Genomic DNA, 27,385 nt, shown 5'->3' with positions numbered 1-27,385 from the left:
AAATTATTGGCACAACCTTCAGCATGTTTTAGGTCGATGTCAATCAGTGCTCAGCCCCCAAGAGTGTTCAGCCACAGTTCAGCAGCCACCACAGACCAAGAATCGTTCCCAATAGGTAGTTTGAACCCAGACATCCTACTCTGGAGGGTAAGAGAAGTGTAGTAGCTGGTCTTACAAAGAACAGGTATGATCTTATGAATTAAGCCATGCTAATTAAATCAATTTTTGCACAAAAAGTAAAAATCACAAAATGAAAAAATAACTCTAGAACATGGTTGCCAAAACTCTGCAACAACAGCAGCTGTATTAGGTACTTTCCTAGTACTTGGGGTTAACAGCAGGAAAGTGACATTTTTTTATTTTATAAAGATACATGCATATTTATGTAAAACTGTAACCTGTCTCTTTCTTTAAAATAATATGCTAACGTGGCAGTTCGTATGCATAGATATTATAGAAAAGGGTCAAAGCCCCAGCATACAAGGTCAACTTTTGAAAAGAAATGGAAACAAACTGCAGATATCACTGGCTTAGAGGCTATTTCAAAAGAAAGCAAAAGCCTCTAATTTTCTTCTACCAAGATAGTATCAAAATAAAACTCTACACTGATATTGCACTGCAGGATACTATACAGAACACGTAATGTAGATTATCCTCAAGTAGGTCTCATCAGAGGATAAATGCTGAAACTGCAATGAGTAATACACTAACTTCTCTGGCATCCTTTGGGAACATGATAACTTAGAAGGAGACTGTGCTGACATTTGTAACTCCTTATCACAGATACTGTAGTAGCTGTTCTCTTCTACTGGACTTTGCCTGCTGGGATTACTGGAGAAGAATGGGATATTCCCAAGTACATCACACTGAATTTCGATCACTTCTGAAAGGAAGCAGACAGATGCTTACATAAGGTACTTAGTCCCCGATCACTTGCACAGTGGGTGAATGAAATGATTATGCAGGTATATGACTTGCCAGAATCTTTCCTTATGTAGGGCAGTAAAAATTTTTATGTCCAAAAAGTTTAAATCATCACAGCAACAAAGACCACCACTTCTCAGTAGCTGCTAGAAATGTAACAAATTATTTTAGTGTACTGCATTGAGGCTGTGCTACCAGCAACCAAAGAAATGTAGTAGTGACCAATCAGTACATAAAATTCATGGACAAATCTCTAGCTCTGTACTCTGGTAGGCTATGCTTCTTAAAACAAAACAAAACAAAACACAAACAGAACAAAAAACACAAAACTAGGAGTGATCTAAACATAGTGTTATCTGATGATCAAGTAACAATAAGTGTTTCATTTTGAACGGGGTCTTCCTTACTCCTCAAATTTACACACGCACACCCCTTTGCAAATTTCTGTATAAAATCAAACAGAAATGTAACAGATAACACTACTCATTGTATACCTCTGAGTATTCAGTCCTACAAAATGCTATTGTATCAAGGATGTTAACCATAATTGTAAAAACACTCCTACTACAAACCCTTTCTAGTTCCCAGTCCTTCTGCTCTGGAATATTTCTCATGCCTCTTCTTAATCCACAACCATTTGATTCCAGAGTTTACACATCATTCAAGTGTTAAAATAACTCATTTTGCATGAATGCTATCTTTGATTTAAAAATTAAGCTTTAAAGGTTAAAAATAGTAAATTGAGACTATGAAAAGATAAAATAGTACACTGCTATTGTATATAGATGTGAATTTTTTTTCTAAATTATCTATGGCTTGAATTGAAAGGTTATACTAAAATAAATGCAGACTAGCTTATAAGCATATGCAGGTACTAAGTCTCAAATATTCCTTAATAAGTTAAAGAATTAAAAAATCCAGAATGGTAACTCTTAAAAATACTTTTATTCAGTTTCTCTTTAAAGTAATTAAATTATTATAATTATTAATATACTTAAATGAGTATATTTGCTTATAATTATAGTCAATACTATTAATAATTAAATTTTCATGTAAAAATTAAACATTGCAGAATAATTCTTTAAAGTAAAAAAATGCATGAGCTATATCAGAGGTGGCAAACAAAAAGCACTTTTTGATTAGTATTGGACAAAACGTTGCTGAAAAAAGGGTTTAGGTATTGAAAATAACTCTATTGATTTAATAGTCAGTCTGAGGATAAACAGTATATAAAAAGTATTAACTTTAAATCCTATAAACACAATGTTCATCAGAGTATGCAGGACTGTACCTTTTTTTTCCTATGTTTCACATATGAACTCTCTCTCTTTTTAAAAACAGAAGGTAGAAATAGTAAACCGCTGATACACTGGGGTTTTATTTCAAAATATGTTCAGTTCAAGATCAGAAAAAGGGATAGAAAACACCTCTTTTAAACCATTTTGACAGTCTTTTTTTTTTTTTTTCCCCTTTTTAGAGGTGTCCCCCCCCAGTCTGAATAACAGAAACAGCTATATTTCAGGAATGCATAGCTCCCCAAATGGTCTTTCGCTATAACAGAAATCAAGCCTGCACTAAAGCAATAGCTTGGAGACAGGCACAACTAAATCTTCCATATCTTCTCCAAATCCACTAAACCAGGGACTAATAACATAAGAATGATGATATTTCTAATTATGTGCTCAGTCTGGCTCTTTGCCTGTTTTACGGTACTATAGATGACAAATCTGCAAGAACGGGAACCAAGATGTAGCCTTACAAATTCTTTGCAGAGATTGACATGAACATCCTGTAATGTTAGAAAAAACAGTCATAGGAAGTAGTTGCACAGTTTATAAAGTGCTTTTTACCCCCCCAAGATTTATAGACACCCAGAAATTCATGGACTGCATCTGAAAAATTTCTGAAAGCTGACCAATAACAGAAGGTTTATTTCTGTAATATAACCACTTATGTGTGAGAAATTATCTAGAAACACCTACATTTGGAGAAATAAAGGCTAATAAAGTTAAAATCAATTATTCAAAGTTCAGGCAACCTATATATCATGTTGTTTGGGCATGGTGAGTAAATCTACAGGTCTACAGTAAATCTATAGGTCACGTATAAGCAATCATATTACAATAACTGCATCCTGGTCTCCTACACAGCTAATGTGTGAAATAAGACAGTTACAGAATCTGCTGTAAAAACTCATGGTACTGAGTTACTGCACCTTATCATAGCCACTGTGAGTGTCCATAAGGACCTCTCTGTCACAGCATTTTATTCTTCATGAAGACATATTCCCATATTGGTGTCATCTGCAGCTAGGCAGACATTTATTGTAAGCACTTATGTCAGATGGACCCTCTGAACCTTTTCTGTCAAAATTCCCAATGGACATCTATCTCCCTGTTCAAATAGCCACTATATCCGTGTGTGCTAATATTTCCAAATTTGGTGGGGTTTTTTGGTTTTGTTTTGTTTTCCCCTAGGGAAAGAAAAATGCATAGTTGCAATTTTCTCAGTTGAATCTCCTTGATCCACCCCATGATTTCTTCTGCCTCAAAATTACCAGTTATGGCTTAGCAAAGGCTTAGAACAGGACATGACTTCGAATTACAGACACAGATTCTGGAAATATAATAATCTCACATTCCCAACACTATAGTTTTTCTGTTTTCAAAATGAAAACTTTTGTGTATTAGAGCAACTATATTCTTACTTTCACTCTACTTTGTATTTCTACAAATAAATTATGTATTTTAAGGGTAATGAATGATCAATGACAGACACAGTTTTTATAAAGTCACAATATAAGGAACACTGCAGAAAATGTAACAGAGTGCTGTACTGTGTGATCAAAAAGCCAGGATAGGATGTTTTTATCAGATAGTTTTCACAAATTACTTTGCAAACAAACAGGATTAATCTTACAAACAGGAATTTTATTTCTATGAGCTTCTTTAAATTACCTTTATAATTTAATTGGTTTTGTTATTATTAACTTTGGGGTATGAGCATTGCTAACATTTCCACTTCATTCTTCCCTTTTTCTTCCTGAAGAGGTTCAACTTAGAGGTATATTTACCAAACCTCTTTCATAATCTCCAGCACTGAAAGTATGATTAAAGAAGAAACACTGCATTACCAGAATAAGATGTTCTTACAATCACAACAAAACGAAAACCCTTTCTTTGGCACATTTATATACATTTTCTATGTGCATATCATGACATAAAATGAATCTACCTGATATTTTCACTTGACTATAAGCATTCAAGTTGTATTTGTTAAACAAATGCCATATAGAGGACAAAAAAAATAAAACATTTTAAAAGTTGTGGCTGATGCCTGTTATCTTAATTATTAGGTAGGTTATAAATACTTTCTAGTATCTCAGTTTGCATATTCCTAATTTTCTAGGTACGAATACTGAAATAGCAAAATCCATTGATGTTATTTATGACGAGTAATAAATGCTACAAGACTTTTTTTTTTTTTTAATCAGCTCTGATGTTTACTCACTACAAATATTTCCTAAGGCAAGAAGACAAAGCAAAGCATCAAAATTCTCTGCAATTTCTTTACAGGTGAAAATAAAATCTGCATAAAACCTGGCGATAATATCACAGCCTCTTGCCAGGACAGTATCACATCACTGCGATCACTTCTGTCATTGTCACTTTTTGCTTAAAATAACTACAGTAAAAAGCTAACAATCATTTTTAGAAACAATAATTTAACCTAGTATCTGGAAACAATATCTATAAAGCACCTGAGTTACTTTCCCAACTCCCTTAATCATCTCCACAAAGCATGTGCAGCAAACAGGCAAGAGGGCAGGACGCATAGCTGCACTCCTTCAGAAAGCCTATTCCCCACGTTCCCACACCTGCTGCCACTACCAAATACACTTGTCCACTTTTCCATGCTCCAACAGTCAAAACATACAGAAATACATTAAAATATTTTTCTTAATAATGTGTCTGTGCAGTCATTTTACAAATGAAATTTAACATGCACCCAGTAAAATCATAACCAATGTCTTCTTCTGAAAAAATAACAGCACATCTGGAATGTCATTCCAATTCAGTGACTAATAAGCCATGTAAGCTAGTCTTCTTCTATGATCAATGGAGAGGGAGGTCCATGGGACAGTAGATACCTAAAGTAGATGGAACAGCTTGACTTCTAAAGGTACCTATTCCTCTTCCTTTGAAGTGACTTGTGACAGATGAAAAGCAAGCTGAGGTGAGATGAATTTGCCTTAGGGCCAAACTACACCTTTAAGTAACAAACTTCTAAAAATATAATTTTTCATTAAAATTGGCGTTTGGACCTCATTCTTACCTTAAGAACTCAACCTAACATACATATACGAATCTAACAACAGTTCTGTTGATTAAAATACATTCATACACATTATTTGAGCCCAATTCTTCCCCAGTTAACTAAATCTCTGCAGGAAACACAGACTAATATGGGGAACTTTTGAAAATCTTATCCCTGTACAGTGCATGAAGTTAAGCTTATTTTAATAGTGATAAATAAGACCACTATGCTCTAATATTAGGACGAAACATCTACTATATTTTAATAATGAAAAATAAATTGAGAATGAGCATATTTGGGTAAATCTAGATATCTGTTATCCTAATATCAACATAAATCAGTAAATAGGAATTGAATTCTGATGTAGTAAACAGGAGAAAAACATGTAAGACATTGCACTTCATATACCATTGTATTATAAGCCATCTCTGTAAACACATAAGATACATTATCTCAGCAGAGTCATTTCATACTACTCTACAAAAAATATTGTAGCACTTCTAAAAGCCAAATACAGTAACTTTACAATCTGTGCTTGTTTGCCCTTCTCCGGATGTATGACAGCACAATCAGATCAGGGAACCTGACTCTCACAGCACTTGAACTCTGACTTGCAGTCTAGAATCCAGAATGTGGACAAAATTCTGCACTCAGCAAGAACACTAGTTCCATTATGGACATTTGTCCAAACTTGTAGCATCCTCGTGAAGTAAAAAAAAAAAAATGCTATTACCTACATCTTATGTATGTAGGTAATGTAACATTGAGGGCATGTCTAAAACAAGACAGGTCTGAACCTATGCCTATGTTGAAGGACACTCATGATAGCACCCTGTTAATGAGGTCCTGTATTTCTCACATGGATTTTTTCTCACATGGATTCTTCCCCTCCTTAAATATACATGAGAATATTTGATTAAGAAAACTCCAAACAGACAAACACATCCAAAAATGTCCCTGCACTTCAATGTGATTTCATTATTTGACAGTTATATTAACAGATTCATTTTAACTTCATCATAAAACATCTACTGTTTAGAACTAGTCCAATACTTTGAACAAGTTTAAGCCCAGGACACAGAGACGGTATAATAATACCGCATCATACAGTACTACATCATGCAGTAATGTAATGAACTAAATTGTATTACTGGATACGATACACTCTGGATAGTAGTTTGCAATGATTTTTATTATCACTGCTCCATACTTTAGGTGCTAATAATTCACTCTGCTTAAACTTTAACAATAGGTCATCAGTGTATTTCTGTTCCTTTGTCTGTACCTTTCTTTTCCTTCTGTGCCTGCAAAGTGTCAACACATAATTTAATAATGAAGTGCCAAGAAGACAGGCAAATGTTTACCCAGAATATTCCAGTCTGAATATCTTTCTTTTAAATTCTCCTAGCCCCTTTAAGGCTATGTGATAAACCCTGAAATTCTCTTACCCCCTTTAAGACTGTGCTATAAACCATGAATCTATTCATAGCTTGGATCATTAATGAGTAAATATATTCCTTCCTTTAAAAAGTGCTAGCAAAAGCGTAACATTGCCTCATTTTCCCCCTTCACTGTCAATTACACACAAAGTCACAGAATAAGCTTCTCATAAATCAGGCTTCCTAGCTCTTGAATTATTGAAAAGTAGAGAAGACGGGCACCATTTCATTTGTACTCGAAACACTTAAGCCTCTTTTGGAAAGAAAAGAGGTTTCATTAAAAACAGAGGATTAGCCATAAAACGGACATTTTCTCTGTTTACTCTTTACAGCATAGGTCAGCCATAGGTGTTTGCCAGACTGATTCTGAATTTAACTTGGGACGTTGATTCATGAAAACAGAAATCAGCTTGATTTGGGGAATGTTTTGATTTGGTTTGATTTGGCTTTGTCCTTATTGTAACTGAGAAAAGACCCTTCTTTGGATAAACAGTGTCCAAAACATCATACAGACATGTCCTGCTATTCTATGGAACAGGAAAATTCTGTAAATGAAGATATTTCCTGTCTTCACTGACTTACCTTTCACCATATATGCTCAGACCTTCAAATATTGAAGGTTTTATGGCAGAAGTTAGCTACCAAAAAAACCCCAAACAACCAACAACAAAAAAACACTACCACAAAACTAATAGTAACATACTTCCAGATCTCCAACATTTTGTGCAATCCAGCAGAAATAACAAAACATAAATGTGTTCAGTCTCCACATTTTCTTAATGTTTGACCCCTAGTGTACAGTAGTATCTGACTGCTGCTGTATGAGAAAAATAAACTGGTTAGATGGGAAGGAGACTGAAATTAAAACATAGAAATCTTCATGCTGCTACTGGGAAGGTAAGACTAAAAACTCAGAGTAAAATAACTTGGATTAGAACACAGATACTATATGATTCTGAAGTACGTTATATGGGAGTAAAATTCCCAAATACATCAGTGTACCTATTCTACTGCCTCCTGAAGAAAAATTCTCCCTCTAAAAAACAAACAAATCAACAGACTGACTTTATTTGGGTTTCAAAACACCTCTTCAAAAAGCCAATGTAGAAGTAACTATTTTAAGGTTCACTAGATTAATTTGTTTCATCAGAATCTTTATGTTTAAATAAAAGAAAAACTGGAGAGAAAAAAAATTGCAAGCAATTGTTTCCATCACAAGTAGTCTTTACTTTTTAAATTTTTATTACTTTATTCACTTTAGTTAGCTACTCTATGCTTCATGTAAGAGTCCCTTCAAAATCATCCCAAATATAAGCATAGGGAAAAAAGTAGGCAGTCCTGAAGTCCTGAAAGCATAGGAAGATGCAGCTTTCCTATCCATATCCCCCAGTGTCTTAAATATGCACTGCTTTTGATAAGACAAAGGCAGAGAGCACCATTTTACTTGACGAAGTTATCCCAAACTATTTTTTTCAATTACTTAATAAAAGATCACTAGAAACTAGAATCCTAGAATGAATAAAAAAATAGCTATTCTTTCTGAGTCCCAAAGAAAAATCCAGGGACTAAAGAAAGGGAGATTAAAAAAAAAAAAAAAAAAAGGAAAATAAAAAAAAAAGAAAAGAAATCTGGTTGTTCTCCTTTTTCTGTGAGGATAGTCTTGTTTAATGCTAGGCCTTTCCTTTGGGAGATGAAACAAACACCTGCAGTTTTCCACTACAGGAAAAAATAACAAAAAAAAAAAGACTAAAAGTGGTAGGCAGAAAGATGCACTTACTACAAGCCGAGTTTCCTTTTCTCATGAGATTGTTGCTTTCCCTCCTACAGATTACAAGTCTACAATGCCTTAAACATGGGATACATATTACAAACTATAAGAAACTTACTGCAGTCAACAGTCAAACTGCCTAATTATTGAGCTAGACATTCACTGACAGCATATGCCTCATGGACTGCAATTCTTTCTAATTAATCTTGTCATAAACTGTAAACTGTTGATCAAAATCTATAACACCGGCCTCATAAAGCAGCAAACTGTCCTCTCCTTATATTTTTCTAAAGTTTGAGGTGCATTTCTATTATGTCAAATGTAGGAAAGACAGCAAAGTTTTTTCTTCAGAGATTCCATGACTCTTGACACATGCCCTTGGTCTAGATTAGTGTGGCTTTGATGATATTCTGAAAATGTGAAAAAATCTACCAGCACAGTGAGGATTTTAGAAAGGCTGGAGATGGATTCCCTAGAAAGATAACAAATAAAAAATAAGGTACTAACATTTCTGGATATGTTATTTTTAAATCTCTTCCCTTATTCAGAACTTTTTTTCTACTGTATACCACAGGATTTCTCTTCTCTGTCATGGCTGTGAAATTTGAACAGAAATAGTATAGATTCAGCATTCAGATGCTTTGTGTTCTGTTGTCTTATAGTACACAGCATCAGAATGATGCCTAATTATTACTGAAATCCCTGTTTCTACACATAAACTAAAAATGCAGTTTCTGATTTGAAACACTTCTACCACACTGTGAATACTGCAACCTCAAATTGAAAGACATGATCTACCACATTTTTATTTACATAGAAGTAGCTGGGGAGTACACTTTTAGGCAAAACTGATAATTTAGACTTTAAATGCTATGGTGCATTAAAAAAAAAAAATAAAAAAAAATCAAAAGTTCTTTGAAGCCTGAAGAGTCCTTCTGACTTTTTTTAACCCAAAATATGTTACAGTATTTGTTGGCCTTTTGTAAAGGACTTATCCGTGCATGAATATATACTGTATATACAATAGCATTCTGCACATAAACTGCTAGTGTCCCTCAATGTACATGTTAAGGAACTTACTAACGTTGATAACAGCTGTACATTTCTCTATGCAAAAGCAAACATTTTCAAATATATTGATGTTAGTATTAACTTAGAACAAAAGATTATTAGTAGTAATAAAAAAAAAGTTGAACTTTCAGCAAAGGCAAGATGCATTTTATAACTTCAGTTTTAGGGGCATTTTCTGTCTATCTCTTACACTGAATTTATCAAGCTCGTAGTGTTAAATGCATGTTGTCATAATCTTTCACTGTCACAGTGTAGTGCTGCCCTAACAGCATCCACTCTTTTAAAACAGAACTGCAATCAAAAAGTTCAAAATTAATAGCTGTGAAATCTCAAGCACTCATAAGCATGTGTTTTTATCACTTCCATGCTGTGTAGATCGGGTACTCTTGTTATTTATTATTTGTGACAGTGAACAATTCCCACTTGCTTTAGCGAAAAAATGAATAGTTGCTTGCATAACTAGCAAGGTGAAAAAACGGATTTCAAACTGTTGGAATCTTTTCACAAGAACAACTTACACAGATCAGAAGACGGCTTTCTTTTGGAGTACTACACTGTGCTGACTACAGTATGTGTTATTCTACCTTCTGTGTATCCCTTGTTTAAAAGCAATTCTTACAGTATGTTCTGCATTTGTGAAGAGCCTGAAATGATGGAGTCTTGGTACATTACAGGGGCTCCAGTAGTCACCCTCATCATCTTCACACTGGAAAAATGTGAATGTTTATAATTGCATGTATACTGCACAGTTACTACACAGTCTGCAGTTGGTCCAGAAAGCACTGTGATACCCACACTCACAACCACCTGCCCACACACTACCATGCTAAAGTGAGGAACCACTTCCTGCTACCATTTGTCAGGCACACTCCTTTCCCCACCGAGCCAAGCAGTAGTATGTGATTTTACAGTTAAATACTTATTTAAGTATCAACAGTACTTTACCTCCTGAAGGAGAGACCATTTTAAGAGAATCTCAAGAAAAAAAGCATGGCTATTATGTTTTCCTTTAGATTTTTCTTCATTTCTTTTCAGAAATGAAACACAGAGACAATATCTCCAAACGGCATGTATTTCAAATTGAAAAGGAAAGGTTAAAGATAGTAACTGTAACAGTATTACAAAATGACTCCATCTGATTAAATATTAACGTACAGGAAAATCTATCATAGATCAGGACAGAGAGTAAGATTTGCCCGTGGGCAGTACTATTATCAGCATACAATTAGTTGCAGATCAGAGACACTAGCCTTAGATCTGTTCTCATGCCAGTAATCTGTTTGCTAGCTGATTGAAAACCAACGGTTCTTGATGAAATGCTATTTATTTAGCTACAGACAATTTGATAAAGTGTAAGGTTAATAATAACAAAACTAGTGATGCTCAACATGACATGAAATGGTGTAGGTCATATTTTAATTGAGACATTTCAGTGAAAAATATGAAATTATTAAATGAAACAGGATATGTTACATGAGAAGCTTTCATGGCAAAGTCATTTTCTTTCAATTAAAAAAAAAAAAATAAAATAAAAAAATCCCACACATTGTGAATGCTAAAAAGAAGTCTTTTCTACTCTCAATTACTATAAACCCATCACAAAGTATGAATTCTTAGTCCTTAATGCTAAGTCTTTCAAATCCCTGGACTTATTTCATTTATTTTTTTCTTTGATAACAGATGAATTTTCTTTTATCCTTAGTAATTTGCATCAATAGTAGATCACAAATTCTTATACAGAAAGCCTTTTAGAAACATTTGATAGAGCAATACTTTAGCCAGTCCTTTTGTACTTCTGTAACGTTAATACTCCTGGAAGGTTACTGTATGATTTGAAAAGTTCTGTCACTTTATATATGTAATTAAGAACTAGTAAAGAAAAAATACATAAAGTTAGCATTCAAGGTTTCCAGAAAGGTGTACTAATATTCAGTATTAGAAAGTCCAAGATGAATTTTCAATTCATTCAAGAGTGTCTGAAGGGCAAATTGAATGTAGCATCCTACAGTCTCTTTAAATATCACTAAGTGATAAAATATTTTGCAATATAATGAAAACAAAATCTTCTTAATTTATTCTACAGAGGAATTTCACACTGTTGCTTATCTCTTTCTCTGCATTAAATAACAACCAAAAAGATCTGAAATACTAGCAATATTTGATAAATAAATATTCAAAAAACTGGTGTTGCACAAAAAATAGAGGGCAAATTATCTAAGTGTCCAGTGATCTCTGCAAAACAAGGAACAGCAAAGGCAGTGCTGTTTTGAAAACAGTTACACAAGTTTCCTTCAATTCTAAACTGAATCTCTCTTGTGTATTTTTTAAAAAATAAATGTAAAAAAGTACATAAAACCAGCATAAGCAGCATGTTTTTTAGTAACATACAATTCCATATATGGACTCAGAGAATTTAAACAGGATGAGTTATTGTGCTGCACCAACCTATACTCGTTTTGTATGTGGCCAAAGGAGCTGCCAGCATCAAGTCTCAACCTACTGAACAAACCCACCCGTTACATGAACCCACATCCTGGAGAAATACCTGCCGCACCTCGGTGGTAGTTCTTTGTCATTCCTATGAAGTACTACTCCCATCCATACTGCTGTTAGATATTTCAGATATGTTATTCTATTCTACTTTACATGTATATAGTAATAAATTGGGTAAAATACGTGAGCCAGACTATGTGTTGTACTTTCTAGAAAAAAGTCATTGTTGAAAGCCACCGAGAAAACGGATACTGCTTTGTTTCACACCCATTGCTGTCACTTTTACTCATATGAATTGATGTCTGCTCTAGAAATAGCTGAATTTTGTTTGTATTTAGAAACATTTAATTAAAACAAAGTGATAGATTCAGGTCTTTATGTTTCAGGAAGCAGAATAAAACCATTAGTATATAGTCAGAGGAGCCTTCTGAGTGAATTTTCTAAATCTACATGACAGATCTTACCCACGATGTGGGCTGAGGTTCAGTGGCTGAGCATGCAGTGACCTGTCTTAAGTGGAGATTTCTGTCTTCCAGTGCAACTATTCCTTCTGTAAAAGAACTCACAACCTGAAAACAAAAAAAATATTTCTCCCCAAATAAATCAATTACTGTCCCTCTGTAAACTTCTGCTGCAACTGGAACATAATTACATGCTCATTGAAAACAGCATTTTTCTGATTCAACAGAATGATGGATACACCCTCTCACTATCACAGAAGGCACAAGTTATGTCATTATAATCAATTTAGAATACATGGCTGGAGATAAGAAAACTGATTCACCATTTCATTACTCAAATTTTATGACAATGTAACTTCCTTATAACAGGAGTGACATGATGGAGAGTGAGACCAAATATATGTTGAAATCAGCAGACATAGAAGTTGTGAACAGTAAAGGTGTTAAAACAGGGACTTAACATATCCCTGTGAAAATGTTGGGGCCAGGTGGAGTAACAAATACTTTAATTTGCTGTTCATTTATTATCTGTATTTCCATTCTTGTCTTTCATCTTTAGAAAGCTTGCAAAATAATTAAGTTATTTTCTCTTGTTAAATACAATGTGTAAAAAAGGACTCCCAAATAAATTAAATAGATTTGCCTAAGCAAACGGCCAGATTTCATCTGAGAGGCAAAGTTTTGCATTATAAAGCTGATATGAATTTTTGGGCCAAGTCTTTCTAGTAAGTATACCTACAAGGGGTAACACACAACTCCACAAATAAACACTATCAGGTCACTGAGCAAAGGTAGCTCGCCATACGTACTCTTGCTGTGCAGTTAGTTTGAGTAATAATGTCTTGAATACTAAAATTATACTTTTTGAAACATTATTAAAGCCACATCATTCCCAGAAATTGTTACTATGATAGTTTTACATTTGGATGTAATAAATTATGAAAACCTACTCTGTTATTTTGCAAATTATAGATATGTACGTACTATGGAAGTTAAATGCAGGAGATTTGAAGCATAACATCCAAACTGATAAACTGGTCTACTGTATCTATATTTTGTTTGAATATAAAACAGTCTCTGAATATTATATCACCTGATTTAAATCGAGTGGTTGATATTAGTTGAATTTGATTGACTTTCATGGAACTACCTGTAGTTTCACCTAACATGAGGTAAACATCAGCCTCAGAGGTCTGAAGATGAATAGAAATTAGTAAAGCCAACTGTTGCCAGTATTGTTTCTCTGAAAACAGAAACAGTTTGTGTCAATTCAAAAATAACTTGTTAACCTAACATCAGTATGTGAGCATACATCTTCACATACACATTCTATCAAAAGACGTGTATGGCACACACATTTGAAAATTGTGTATAAGTTCTTACTGAAAAAATAAACATACTTGACAAAATGCACTACATTTCCAAGAGTATTTAAAGTCATTTTAACTATTGTTTCTTTGAGTAAACCAAACAATTGGCAAGTGATTTATTTTTTGTTTAGCTTTGAGTTTCAGCTACAGAAGAGTTTCCCAAAAGCCACCCAGGTCTTGCATCATACACCCTGTCTATGCAGCTCTGGGCAGGTATTTCAGAACTTTAGGCTCTTTAAGTGACACCAGGATGCATATATTTAGACAGCTGAATCACACTCAAAATACCATGACAGTCTCCACAATTACCTTTGGTTCCTTCTTCAAGTTGTATCCTTGTAAAAGTATTGTCCTGATGAAGGATATTTTCCCCAAGGATAAGTCTCTGAGAACGTGTTAAAACAATTCTGCCTTACATGGATTTGGTGTAAAGGAGTAGGAGAAGGAAGTAGGGGCTACTTCTCATATTTTGCACTGCTCCAGGGCTGGAAAGTACTTGACATCTGTACATGGATAGACAGAAGAAATTATGGCACTTGTCCCCTCCCCCACTGCTTCTCTCTGAGAAGTGCTAAAACAGAGAAAATATTTGGCACATACCACAAAAGACACACATTTCCTGGCCAAAATCCCAGTCAAGAAACTACTTTTCAGGGAGTGTGTGGAGGATTCTCCATAATAATCATGTGACCATGTAATGCAGGAATTTTTATCCTGTTAGGTGACAAATATTCTGTTACTTTCAATGTGGTAACTAAAATGAACTGCTTCAGACAAGGCTGTGAGATAAAATTCTCTCTAAATTTTTGGCAGATGGAATTGATATTTCTGTATTCTAGTTCTAGTACATATTCTGTGAGTGATTTTCAGCATGTCAGCTAGTACCTATCTTCTGTACCTAGTCTTAGAAAATTGACTTTACATTATCTATAATTTGACTTCATAGTATTTGTAGATAATAAAAGACCCTGTATCAAATACTTTGATAAATATTAATTTTATTGCTTGTTAATGTTCCAAGAATGCTACTTGCAACACCACATTTATTTCATTCAAGGATTACGAACTCAGCCATTAGATTGTTTGATTCAGAATATAAAATCTGTAACAAAATCTCATTTTACAGAACAATGTTTACCGCTAAAAAATACACTCGCTCTTGTCAGTAGTTAATAAGGTAAACTAGGTTTTGAAAGACAAACGTAACGCTTTTCTTCAGCTTCTAATAATTGTGTCAATTGTGATCCACTCTGAGTAAAATTAAACTATATTTTGGGGGTTATGCTGCAGCATTTTACAAGCTAATGATTGCAAAACAGCTGTGTTACCTAAATGACAGGATTGTTTGATTGATACAAATCATTTTTAAAAAGAAAACACATCACTTTTACATATCTTTCGATTTTAAACGTGGCCAGAATATTATTTTTGCTCAGACTTCTAAAAACCAAAACTTTTAAGTTTTCTCATTTTCTCCTTAAAAAAAAAAAAAAAAAAAAAAAAAAAGTGGTTCCTCTGCATTGCTCATGTAGGTTATATATCAAATTTATTCCCTATTTTTTAATACAGTCAAAAGTTGCTGTAATTTTACAACTCTTACTAGTGAAAATGGGCACATAAGATTGAGGAGATGACTCACGTTAACCACATTTCCACAGCTTCCACATCTGCAATGTGCACCACTGAGATTGTTCAGGAACTTGACTAACTAGTAATTCAGAACAAACACATTTTGAAATTTTGACATCTGCTGATGAACTGCTCTCAGTTAAGTATTTATAGAGGAAATTGCACTAAAATAAGAAATGAAGTTTTAAATCCTCCTTTATCTTCTTCTGTTGCAAAACACATTTTAGATGCCCCAACTAACCTTGGTTATTCTAGCATAAATGTGATATTTTGTCATCCACAACAGGAAAATAAAAGTGATATTGGGAAGTCTCTGTTGCCTGAAGTTTATGGAAGACAGTAAGTCAGTCCTAGGTTTTTCATGATGTGTGTATGTTCTCTCCCCTCTCCTTAGACTTTTTTTTCGTAAAAGTCAAAACTCAAAGGGACCCTATAATTTCATCTTATCTACTGTTCTCATCAGATATTGGATACACAAATTATTTTTACTTGCATCTAATTAAGGTTTAAAAAATTCAAACTGTGCAACTTCATACAAATAAAAAAAAGCATGAGACGATACAGCATACAGGTGAATTTCATTTTTACTATTTACCTATCAATGTGCGTTTTTTAAGACTTGATAGGATTGTATGTTGTGAGATCAACTGAAATAAATAAATTTCAAATTCTTGTAATAACAGTACGTTAAATGTTCTTACACTGTTACTGGGCCATGCAGTCTAATCTGTTAGAATAACTTGAATTGCACAGTCCACATTACTAAAACAATTTTCATTAAACTGCACAGTCAATAAACTTAACATACATCTGTATGAATGCCAGGGTTTTCTTTTGTAATCTTCATTCAAAAATTGAAATAATGCAAATTCATATACAATAATAATAAAAATTATGAACTTTCTTTTGATGCTCGATAGTAACTCTTGGGCTATTTTTTGTTGGTTTAATTATTGATTAAAATGAACATACAGTATATGCTAACAAAGTCCAAGATTTGATAACAGACAGACAACAATTCTACTCTTCTAGGAAAGAAAAATGAGGGGAGAAAAATATAGAAAAAGCATTGCCTAAGCACACAGTGAAATAAAAACACCTAAAAATGTAATTTTAAAAAAATGAGAAATGTAGAACATAAATTACATTGAACTTATTACTTGCAGGCTAAGACTGAAAAAAAGGGAAATTGTTTTGCAGCTTTCACAGTTTCTAAATATCTGTTGGAAAGAGACTTACTTAGAAAACCAGCCTGCTAAATATTATACAGAATTGCTCGTATGTCTATATAAATAATTCCTGTATATATATAATGAAAGAAAATGAAACTAATGTGTCCTGTTAAGATTAGTAATTAGATGCCTAAAAGTTCAGCAAATATAATAAAGAGTTCACAGCGCTCCTAAAGGACTTAGTTATAATAATTGATATCGGAGCACAATGCTAACTACTCCTGAAATCTATTGAATTTCTTTTATATTTTAATGCAAAACCAATTTGATAAGTTTTACATCTTAAAGTAGCCCAGCAGATCACTAATTACATGAATCTTCTAAAACTTTTGAAAGTAAATCCTTAAAGGAAAAGATACCTGAAGCTGCAGAACAGGTGTTTCGCCGAAACACTGCTGACAGTTGGTTAAACTAGCAAATATGTCAAATACTAGAAAACAATGCATTTAAACATATTAAAAAAAAAAAAAAAAAAAAAGGAGAGAGAGAAAGAAGCAGCAGCACACTCAGAAATACACTTCTACAGTACAAAGACTGACACAGCAGTAGGCAAACTGCTAACCACAGTTAAAACCCAGGTTCATATTGGTATGTATAATGCCAGAGAGCTGTCTGAGTTGATAAATTAGATCCTAGCCTTTTAAAGATGTTTCTTGCTACCCCTTGCCTATAATAGTACAGTTCTTTACTTATTCAGAGCATGAATCCTTCTTTACTCAGATCCTGTCTCTTTTGGCTCTGTACATCTCCTGGGAGTGCAGAATGATTCAGTGGTAACTTAGTCATTTGCACGCTGTACAACATGATTTTACTGAAGAGGGAAAAAATAAAGGCTACACTTATCAGTGGAACACTTTATGTTAAAGATAATTAAAGCATCAACAATCCATCTATTTCATGTTTAATTAGCCTCTCTTTCATCATAATTTGTTACTGAAGGTCAAAAGTGGGTCACACTTAAAAACTAATTGTAAAGTATTTAATATAATGCTAATTGAGAATAGAAAATTGCACCAAACAGCATTCAAGTTAACTATATGAAAGAATTTAATGACAATGTTCCCATTTATCTACATTTCACGTAGTGGTACCATAACACTGTTATTGTTACAATTATTATACTGTACAATATTTGCTTAGCTGAAAGTTGTGAAAAGCTTTATTCTTGAGAGTTGCTTTGTGATTAAAAAGCAGTCTTTGAGATAAGCCTGTGTGTATGTCTGTACATAAGCACAAAAAAGATGATGCTTTCCTGCATTGTTAAACTGATTGCCCCCTTAATGAATGGATTTGGGGTCCTGTTAAGGCTGCTGGTTACATGTGCATGTTTATGAGGAAACAGACCCATTTAGTTTGTAGACATAATCTGCATACATGCTAACCAACTGGTCAAAATGCTTCAACATTGCAACAGACTGATCAATGTTTGAAATGTTATGAAACAAATTAACCGGCTACTGTACAAAGAATTTTTTAAGATATTAATTTATATATATTTCAGTTTAATGGAAATAAGACTTTGCAGGAAATGCATCTAGTTTTGACTAGTGTTTCAGCATACTCTAGTATGTACTAAATGGTACATTTTCAATTAGAAAAGGCATAGGGATAATTCATAAACGATTACAGAATTGGCTAGGAAGCCAATGCCCCCAAGCAGAGAAATAATGCTGCTTAGAAATTCCAGTACTGGTTTTGGTAATTCTACTGATGGTGACCAATATCTCCCAAAAGAAAAAAAAAAAAAAAAAAAGAGAGAGAGAGACAAAAACCTACAATGCCACTGCAGTGTGGGTTTATGAGGCCTTTTCTTCAAGCAGTGCTTGTTAACATGCTAATGTTAAGAATGTGATTAAAAGTTTCAGTTAAATAAACCTGCTCATATGCCACTATTTTGCATTGTGAAATGAAGTGGAAAAAATAGCATATAAAGATATATCTGAAACTAACACGAGAAAATAAACAATTATTTACAGTTAAAATCTATTATTAGAATTATGATTAAGGATGCAATTCTCCAAGCTGCTAAGTGATTCCTCTCAGGCACTGAGCTTTCCTTATCTTTGGCTGTCTTTGCTGGAGCTTAGAAGCATTCAGTCTCCGCACAAGCAATGTGAAGCACCTTAAGGTTCAGATTTTAAAGCTGTGGTTCAGAAAAACACTTGCTTAAACTCAACTCCATTAAGCAAAACACTTCTGTACAGCTTTAATTTTTGGCAAGTGATTAAGACCAATGGAATACTAAGTGATTTAAACACTTGTTTGCCATTGTGTAACACGTTAGTGCTTTACTGAATAGGAGAGAATTAGTAAATTGGAGGCTAAAAGATTATTTCAGAGGAATACCATTCTAAATAGGACAAGAGTAGGACTAAAACTTGTGAAAGATCTTTTAAAAATGTGACAGTGGAATATCAGAAGTCTACTGAATACAGAATTTAATTTTAAACTTTATGTAAAACACCTGATGTCAAGAAGGAAGAGAGCTGCAAATTGTTTGTAGTTTTCTCCACTGAAGGTCTCCTGTACAGTACTATCAAACAAGATGTATTTGGCAACTTATTTAAGAAATTCATTGTTTTACCTTAAAAAATAAAGTATCAAATAATCAGAATGAAAACAACTTGTATCCACTGGGGTATACCAGTTGGTCATGTAAGTAGAGACTTCATTTCCTGACTGCTATATTGTAGATAGATGAACGTATCAATTACTGATTCTAATTACACTAATGGGAAATTAGTATTGCTCTCATCCCTGGTAACTCAGAGCAGGTACGTTCTGCTGTGTCCACTCATTTATTCTAAAACTTTATACACCTTCTAATGTCTCCTTAGAACAAAGGGAACTGCCAACGAGGAAATAAAGGCAGCCTTAGAGATTTCAGCTACTCTCCCCATCATGGTCACATCGATATGTCACTGGTTCTATTTCACACATAGAGCTGCACTATGAAACAATCTGATATGCACCACAACAGAACCCTTCATCTGTAACCGCTTCACATTTCTCTCTAAACAACGTGCTCCACGTGGTTTGAGTGCTAAAAATCTTCGTGTGTTTTGCCTGATAAACTGAGAAATGCTCCACTGTCAATGTTTGAGATGTGAAAAGCTTACATATTGTTTATGCAAATAAGTCTTAATGTCCCCGCTATCATGCTAAAGCGTGAACAAAACTAAATAAATGCCACTCAGCAACAAGCTGGCAAGTACCCACAGAAAATCGGTATCAAGTTTTGTGCCTGATGGTCTCTCTTATGAAGTCTGTTATTTAGCACTACCTGTAATATTTTCTTGGACACTTTCCTTACTTTACATGCATGCTTTACAAGTGTGCAAATACTTTCTACATTTTTAAAAATAAAAAGATGAGGCATTGGAATATCAGCTATAAACTACTCACGTAAACTAACCTTCATAACAAACTAAACATAAAGCACAGGGAAACAATCAACACTGATAAATATGTTGTGTAACAAACTAGATAAAAAATGGAGCAATTCAGCATGTACTTCTTTTGGTTTGATTGTTGCAAGTAAAAGCATAATAAAGACATTTTATTCTACTAAGAAATCTTCTAATATATTCTATATCAAAATATACCCTTCAAAAATGTTAAGTAATTCAAAAAATATTTCTATATTATAAACAAGTTTTTTATCAAGTAGAATAGTAATTTGTATGTTGTAATCCTTTACCATTGCTACACTAGAATGCAAGTCGTTCTTTTACACTGAAGATAAATTACACTTTGACAGTTTATAATTCATATTTTTACATTAATTGCAGCAGCAAGAAGTAGTATCTGATTAACTTATGTTCCACTGCTACTTTGTTATTCCAGTGTTCACTAAAACGGTATAATCTGCTATGTGCTTAATAAGCCTTAGCAGCTGGAAGCTTAGGAACTTTCTTAGTACTTTGTATTTTATACAGACTATTTTCAAACTGAAACTGTAATGTACTCTCCAGGAGAGAGTTAATGAAATGTATCACCCATAAACTACTGTGTTAAACGTTCTGTAAATTTGTATCACTTGTATAACAACATATACAAAAACACTGGCAGATAGTACATCAATCACGCTTTTTTTTGTCATCTGGAAGACTGAGTGGCTCATGCAATTAATTTTCTTTTACACTATTTTAAGTATTTTTTCGTAGAATGCAAATACTGGCAACACCTTGTAAAACTTCAGTTGTAGAAGACTAGCAGACTTTTCAAAGTATAAAAAAAGTCATAGTGTACCATATTTGCATGTTAATAAGTTGAAAAATACATAATTATTGTCAACTTAGTCAGAATTTCCCTGTTCCAGAGTTGGCTCTGTATTTACATGAATCAGCATTAATTCCTCTCTAGATTCGTGTGTAACACTCACTGTAGTTAAGGAAACATTCAGAATATTATCTTACACGGAAAGATGTAATGGAAATCATCGGGTGTTAAGTATCTCATTTTACTATCACCCAAAAAGTACTCCCCCAAAGAAAAGGGATCTTTGTTCAGGCTACATATGTGTCTTATAAAACAAAATAGATGCTTTCACTGAGGAACCTGATTCTTCTCTGTCCAATCCCTATTTTATTTCAAGGACTGTAAAGAAGTCCCTACCATCACCTGTTTAACGCTATCGGAGCTTCACTGAACCGACCTCCGTCAAAACAGCCGAGATGAGAGCCAGTCACTTGAGACTCTGAAAGCACACCTCACTCTCGGAGGTCTCACAGCAGTCACACTCTCTACAGACTGAGCTATGAGGCAGCTGGGCTCTCAAATTAGGGTCTCACAGCTTGAAATGATTAATTTCATGGGATATACAATAGGAGGAAAAAAAAAGAAAAAAAAAAAAGACAAAACACACTGGGGTGGGATTCTAAGCTCACTAACATTTACGTGTATTCAGAGCAACTGCTGCAATGAAAGCTATCTCTGTGTTGTAAATTAGACTGCAGACAGGCACTGTAGATTATTTAAGCATGTTGGTCCTAATGAATGACCTAGTAATTACAGCCATTAACGCTTCAGCTCGGCAGCTGCAAATCCACTCTCACCGAGAGCCTTAGGAAGCGACAGGCAGACAGCAACCCCTTTGACCAAAATACCTGGAGACCGAGGCGAAACTTTCCTCCTCAGCCAGAGCTCCCTGCCTCCAAGGCGGGGGAAACGCCCGCTGCGAGCGGAATCGGCCGCCGAAAGCGTGGCCGAGGGAGGACGGCAAAGACGGCGGATGCGGGAACAAGGCTTCACTGAGTCTCTAACCCTTCCACACCCGCCAGGATGGGGGGTCGGCTGATAAAGGCATCTAAGGCTGTCCTACAACTCGGTGTCTGGGCTAACGACCGCGTCCCCGACCCGCCCCCCGCCCTCGCAGCCGGCTGCCGCTGCGCCTGCGGGGGAGGCACCGCGCCCGCCGGCTCGGCGGGGAGGTCCCACCGGCGCCCCCGTCGGTGCGGCTGCACGGATGGGCTGGTTGGCTGCCGGGTCTGAAAAATGGAGGGAATTACAATAATAATAAAGATCTCTGGCTTTTTCTCCTGCGTGCTGTGTGTTGGTTCGGGCACCTGACTGCCTGCGGAGGGGTGGGTGGAGGGGATACCAGGCTGAACGGGTCATTGAACCTGACGGTCGTGTCTGCTTGTGCCAGTGTGGGAGGAGGGGGAAGGCGGGCATCTCCGCTCTCTCACCCGGGGTGTGTGTGTGTGTACGTGTGTATACGTGCGTGTCGAGGGCTGCGCGGTGGGGTGGGCAGACCGCGGCGGCCCGGGGCGCAGCGCTCTTACCTGCTTGCTGTACTTGTTGCTGGCCTGGCAGCTGTATTCGGAGCAGTGGTCCGACCCGATGGAGATGTTGTCACCGGCGCCCACGAAGGTGTTGGCCGGGGGCAGGTCCTGCACTGCCTGGTGCTTTTTGCCGGCCGTGGGGGACTGTGGGTGCAGCTGGACAGTGGGCAGCGGCGAGCTCGACTTGTAGTGCCTGGCGAGGTCAGGGCTGCCAGGGCCACCATTGACTGAGCGGTACCGCCCCATACCAGGGCTGTCCGAGAGCTTCTCATTGACACTGTCATAGCGCTGCCCATTGGGCTTGGAAGCCTCGACAGTGACAATGCTGCTGTAGAGGGGCTGCTTGCCCTTCTTGCCTTTCTTGTCCTTCTTGGGCTTCTTGGCCTTGTCATGCTGCTGTGGGGTGAAGAAATCCTCATGGTCCTTCTTGCCAGCCTCGTAGCCATGTTTGCCCTTGGAGCGGCAGTAGCGGGCCATGACCACCACCAGGATGAGGAGGATGACAGTCATGATGCCTGCCACCACACCAATGACTATGCTAAGCCGCTGTTTGCTCAGCTCATAGCTGGGGTCACCAGCAATATCCTGGGCAAGGGGCGTGTGGAGACTGCGGGCCACCTGACTTTCCACCACTGTGGCATTAGACAGGCTCTCGTTGACAAAGACATGGAGCAGGGCAGTGGTGGACTGGGGCGGCTGCCCACTGTCATTCACCTGCACCACAAGGCGGTGCAGGCCGTAGTGCTTGGGGGCCAGCTTGCCCACTAGTGACACCACGCCGCTGGCTGGGTCGATCTCAAAGAGTTTGAAGGGGTTGCCCCCAACTATGCTGTAGTTGAGGTCAGCGTTGAGACCAGTGTCAGCATCGGTGGCGACCACTGTGGCCACCACAGTGCGCATGTTGCTAGAGGGTGGCAGCACAGTGTAGGAGCTGTTGCTGGGGAAGGTGACTGTAGGCGCATTGTCATTCTCATCCATCACGAAGAGGGACACAGTGGCTGTGGCAGAGCGTGGCGGCTCACCTCCATCCACTGCCTTCACTTTAAAAGTGTAACTGGTCTGCTGCTCCCGGTCAAAGGAGACAGTGGAGAAAATAGTTCCAGTGTCATTCTCAATGGAGAAGATGCTGGCTGCCTGGTCATGGTCACTGGGCTGGATGGAGAGGCTGAGTTCTGCATTGTGGCCCTTGTCGAAGTCCATCACAGTCACCATGCCCACAGGACTGTTGGGCTGTAGGTTCTCCTTCACATAGAAAGTGAACACATCCTGCATGAAGCGTGGCTCATTGTCATTGCGATCTGCCACCCGCACCACCACAGTGGTGGAGCCCTGTAGTGATGGCACCCCCTTGTCCCGGGCCGTCACCTGAAATTCATAGGTGTCACGTTGCTCACGGTCCAGCACTGCCAATACCGACACGTCCCCGGAGTCAGGGTCAATGCTGAAGATGCCACCTGGCGCCTCAGAGGAGAGGGGCGAGGCCTCCAGGGAGTAGGTGATCTCAGCATTCTTGCCACTGTCTGCATCTGTGGCAACCACTGTGGCCACCCTCTCACCAGGCAAGTTGTTCTCTGGGAAGGACACCTCCAGCACAGCCTGACTGAACACGGGAGGGTTGTCATTAGTGTCTCCAACCCGCACCAGCAAGGAGTTGTTGCTGGACAAGCTGGGGCTGCCCGAGTCCACAGCCACAATCACCACATTGTAGTCACGTACAGCCTCGTAGTCCAGAGGGGCCGAGGTGTGCAGGAAATACTTGCGCTTGTTCTGTGGCTCCCCTTCGCCCTCACTGGCTGGCTTAAGCTGGAAGGGCACATCTCCCACTACGGTGCAGGTCACCACACCATTTTCACCTTGGTCCCGGTCTGAAACCTGCACCAGAGCAATTGGGGTATCCACCAGCACATCCTCAGCCACACTAGCCACCCCATCCCGGAGCGGGATGCGTCCAATTTTACGGATGTCAATGGTAGGCACGTTGTCGTTCTCATCACGGATGTTCAGCACGACCGTGGCCTTGTCTGTCTTGGGGGGCTGGCCCCGATCTCGGGCCATGACAGTGAAGCGAAGCTGGTTCACCTCTTCACGGTCGATGCGGTGCAAGACGCTGAGCCAGCCGGAGGTCTCGTCCAGCCGCAGCAGGCGCCTGACAGACTCAGTGGCCGCCCCGAAGACGTACTCGATCTGCCCGTTCACCCCTACGTCCAGGTCGGCGGCTCGCAGCTGCAGGATGGGGGTCCCGGGGCTGCTGTTCTCTGCCAGGTCTGCCTCGTAGACACTCTTTTCGAAGCGGGGGCTGTTGTCGTTCACGTCGGTGATTAGCACTCTCAGGATAGCTTGTGAGGACCGCGCCGGGTCACCGCCGTCCCGTACGCGGAGGCTGAGCTCGTAGGAGTCCCGCTGCTCCCGATCCAGCGCCCCCTTGACGATCAGCTGCGGCTGCTTCTCCCCGTCGAGAGTGTCGGCCACCTGCAGCTCGAAGACGCTGCTGCGAGCTGCCGCGTCCGCCTCCTGCCGCCGCTTGCTGCCGCTGGGGTAGAGGGCGCTCTCGGAAGCCCCCGAGACCGAAGCCCCCCCGCCGCCCCCGCCAGAGCGGCGGCCGCCGTCCCCGCCAGGTTCCTGCAGCAGTTCATAGCGCTCGATGCCATTGCGGCCGAAGTCCCTGTCGGTGGCTGTGGGGAGTAGGTAGAGAGTCCCCACAGGCCGGTTTTCCTCCACGGTAAGCGTGAGGACAGGGGAAGGGAAGGTGGGGGTGTTGTCGTTGATGTCCAGGATGATGACCCGGCCCTCGAAAAGGTCCACCCAGCTCTGCGAGGGGCCGATGACCGACACCTCGAAGTCCAGGAAGCACTCGTTCTCGTCGAAGATCATCTGGCACTGCGGCAGCTTCTCTCGGTCGATGCGCCGCTCTGTGGTGCTCAGCTCCCCGGTCATGTTATCGATCTTCAGATAGTCAGAGCCCGATTCCAGGCTGAATGTCACCTCTCCGGAGCCCGTCACGATTCCCAGGTCGGAAGCCACGTTGCCGATGCGGATGTCGGCGGGTCCTTCCTCGGCCAGCCGGTACCTCAGGAGCTGCTTGGCCGCTGCCAGGCTGACCCAGAGCGGCGGAGGCAGGAGGAGCAAGAAGCAGCAGCAGCAGCAGCAATGCACAAAGCCAAGGAGAGTCCGCATCTTCCTCATTTTACTGGCACCGAAACCCCCGCTCCTCTCACTCCCACCTGCCCCCAAATAAACTCCCCTGATAAGCCAACAGAGCGGCTGAGCTTCCGGGTGATCAATTATAAAATCCTTCTGTTCCTGGAAACTTATTGTCTCATGGCTGGCGCAATTGGTGGTCAAAACCCTGCTGCTGGCTCCTCTGCTGCTCTCCCTGCCTTCCAGTGGTGATATACTTACAGTTCATGGGACAGTGTATTTTGCTTTTTAAAGATTCATCTCGGTAGACAGGATGGGTTTTTCCTCCTCCTCCCCCTTCTCCTCCTCCTCTCTGATTTTACTGTAATCACTTTGCAAGGTTTGCAATAAAAGCAGGAGAAGCACTATGCGATTCGAAGCCCCCCAGGTCGTCTTCTTCGACACTAGAGTTAACTACGATTCACACTCTCTCTCCTCTCTCTTTCTCTCTCTCTCTCTCTCAGCCGTTTACGACCAAGGCATTAGCTTTATTCTTCCCCCTCTCTGCACACATAGGAAAAAAAATGTGATTCGCTTTATTCAAAGGGCTTGTGTCCGAGAAAACTCCAAATCCTCTTAGCAATAGGCAGTTTTTTAAAAAAAAAAAAAAAAAGTAAATAAAAAATAGAAATCCCAATAATGTTGCTAGCTGCACAGCTGATAGGAGAAGAACCCCGTGTATTACAGAGCAGTCCACAGAATATCCCTTTTGGTTGGCAAAAAAGCACCCAAATCCATCTTCAGAGATCGCCTAAAATGTTCAGCTCTTTCTCCGGAGCGGATTTTTTTTTAACAACTCTGCGCAAGGTCATTAGTCACAAAGCAACGATACAGAAACTGCGGAAGCCGTTTGCCCAGAATTTGCAAGGCTGTAGACACGAACATACACACACAACAGTCCCAAGTTTGGTTTGCATCCGCAGTTTGTGTGTGTGCCTTACCTGCATTTGCACTGCATGTGTTGTAGCAATCTGGATCTGCAGCACTGCGAGCGATTCACAAATGAGATTGCAGTCTGTCTCTCTCTCTCTCTCCTCTTCCTTCCCGTCCCAATGCAGGTAACCAGATCTGAACTTGATCCTTTCAGTTCAAAGGTTAGCAACAAAACTATGGGTCCAAAGGCGATTATTGGTCTCTCGTAAATATACCCGGAGCGGAACAAGATGTAACTGGATCCCCCACGTGAATTAACACAGATTCTGAATTACATCCATATAAGCGGAATGGCAAAGGGGAGGGGAAAAGATCCGCGACGCGATTAAAAAAAATTACAGAGTTCTATTTGCAAATAAAATTATATCAGTCAGTTGTTTCCTGTGATCTGCACCGCCACAGTGGGTGAAATCTGCAATTGTGTATTCCTTCCTATGTCTTTCAGAGAAGTGTGGCTCAGGCGCTTTCACGGCAGAGCGGCTTGTGCTTTAAAATGTTGAATGGCAACTGAGAAGCTTCCCACTCGGAAGGAAAAAAAAAAAAAAAAAAAAGAAAAAAGAAGCAGTAAACCGGCAAGTTTGCCCAAAGTGGTGGGAGCTGCTGAAGCCTCTCTCAGTAGCTCTTCCCTGAAGCTGCAGCACCAGAGCCGCCTGCGCTACATACACACAGAAAGAGAGGGAGAGAGAGAAAGAGGGAGAGCGAAGAGAGAGCGAGCGAGAGTGAGAGAGGGAGGGAGGGGGGAGGAGGAGGAGGGAGCACGAGTCAAGCGCTGCACTCCAGAAAGC

The 27,385-nt window shown here is 38.6% G+C and overlaps 1 protein-coding gene across 9 annotated transcripts in view; it reads right to left on the bottom strand.

Moving 5' to 3' along the window:
- Positions 1–27,385, bottom strand: part of PCDH7 (protocadherin 7) — a 292,459-nt gene that overhangs the window by 264,937 nt on the left and 137 nt on the right. For 8 of the 9 annotated variants that reach the window (XR_010472182.1, XR_010472181.1, XM_021286068.2 and 5 more), the window contains exon 1: positions 22,491–27,384. Coding sequence is in view for 7 of the 9 variants with exons in the window: in XM_021286068.2 (XP_021141743.2) it covers positions 22,491–25,673 (3,183 nt within the window). In the remaining 2 variants the exon portion in view is untranslated. Of the gene's footprint in view, positions 1–22,490; position 27,385 lie in introns of those variants that run through there. The other variant, XM_065060685.1, reaches the window with a different exon arrangement.

The sequence above is a fragment of the Columba livia genome, chromosome 4 (assembly GCF_036013475.1).
Source record: "Columba livia isolate bColLiv1 breed racing homer chromosome 4, bColLiv1.pat.W.v2, whole genome shotgun sequence".
NCBI lineage: Eukaryota > Metazoa > Chordata > Aves > Columbiformes > Columbidae > Columba > Columba livia.
Note: the sequence above shows the minus strand (reverse complement) of the source record. Positions and strands in the feature narration are given on the sequence as shown.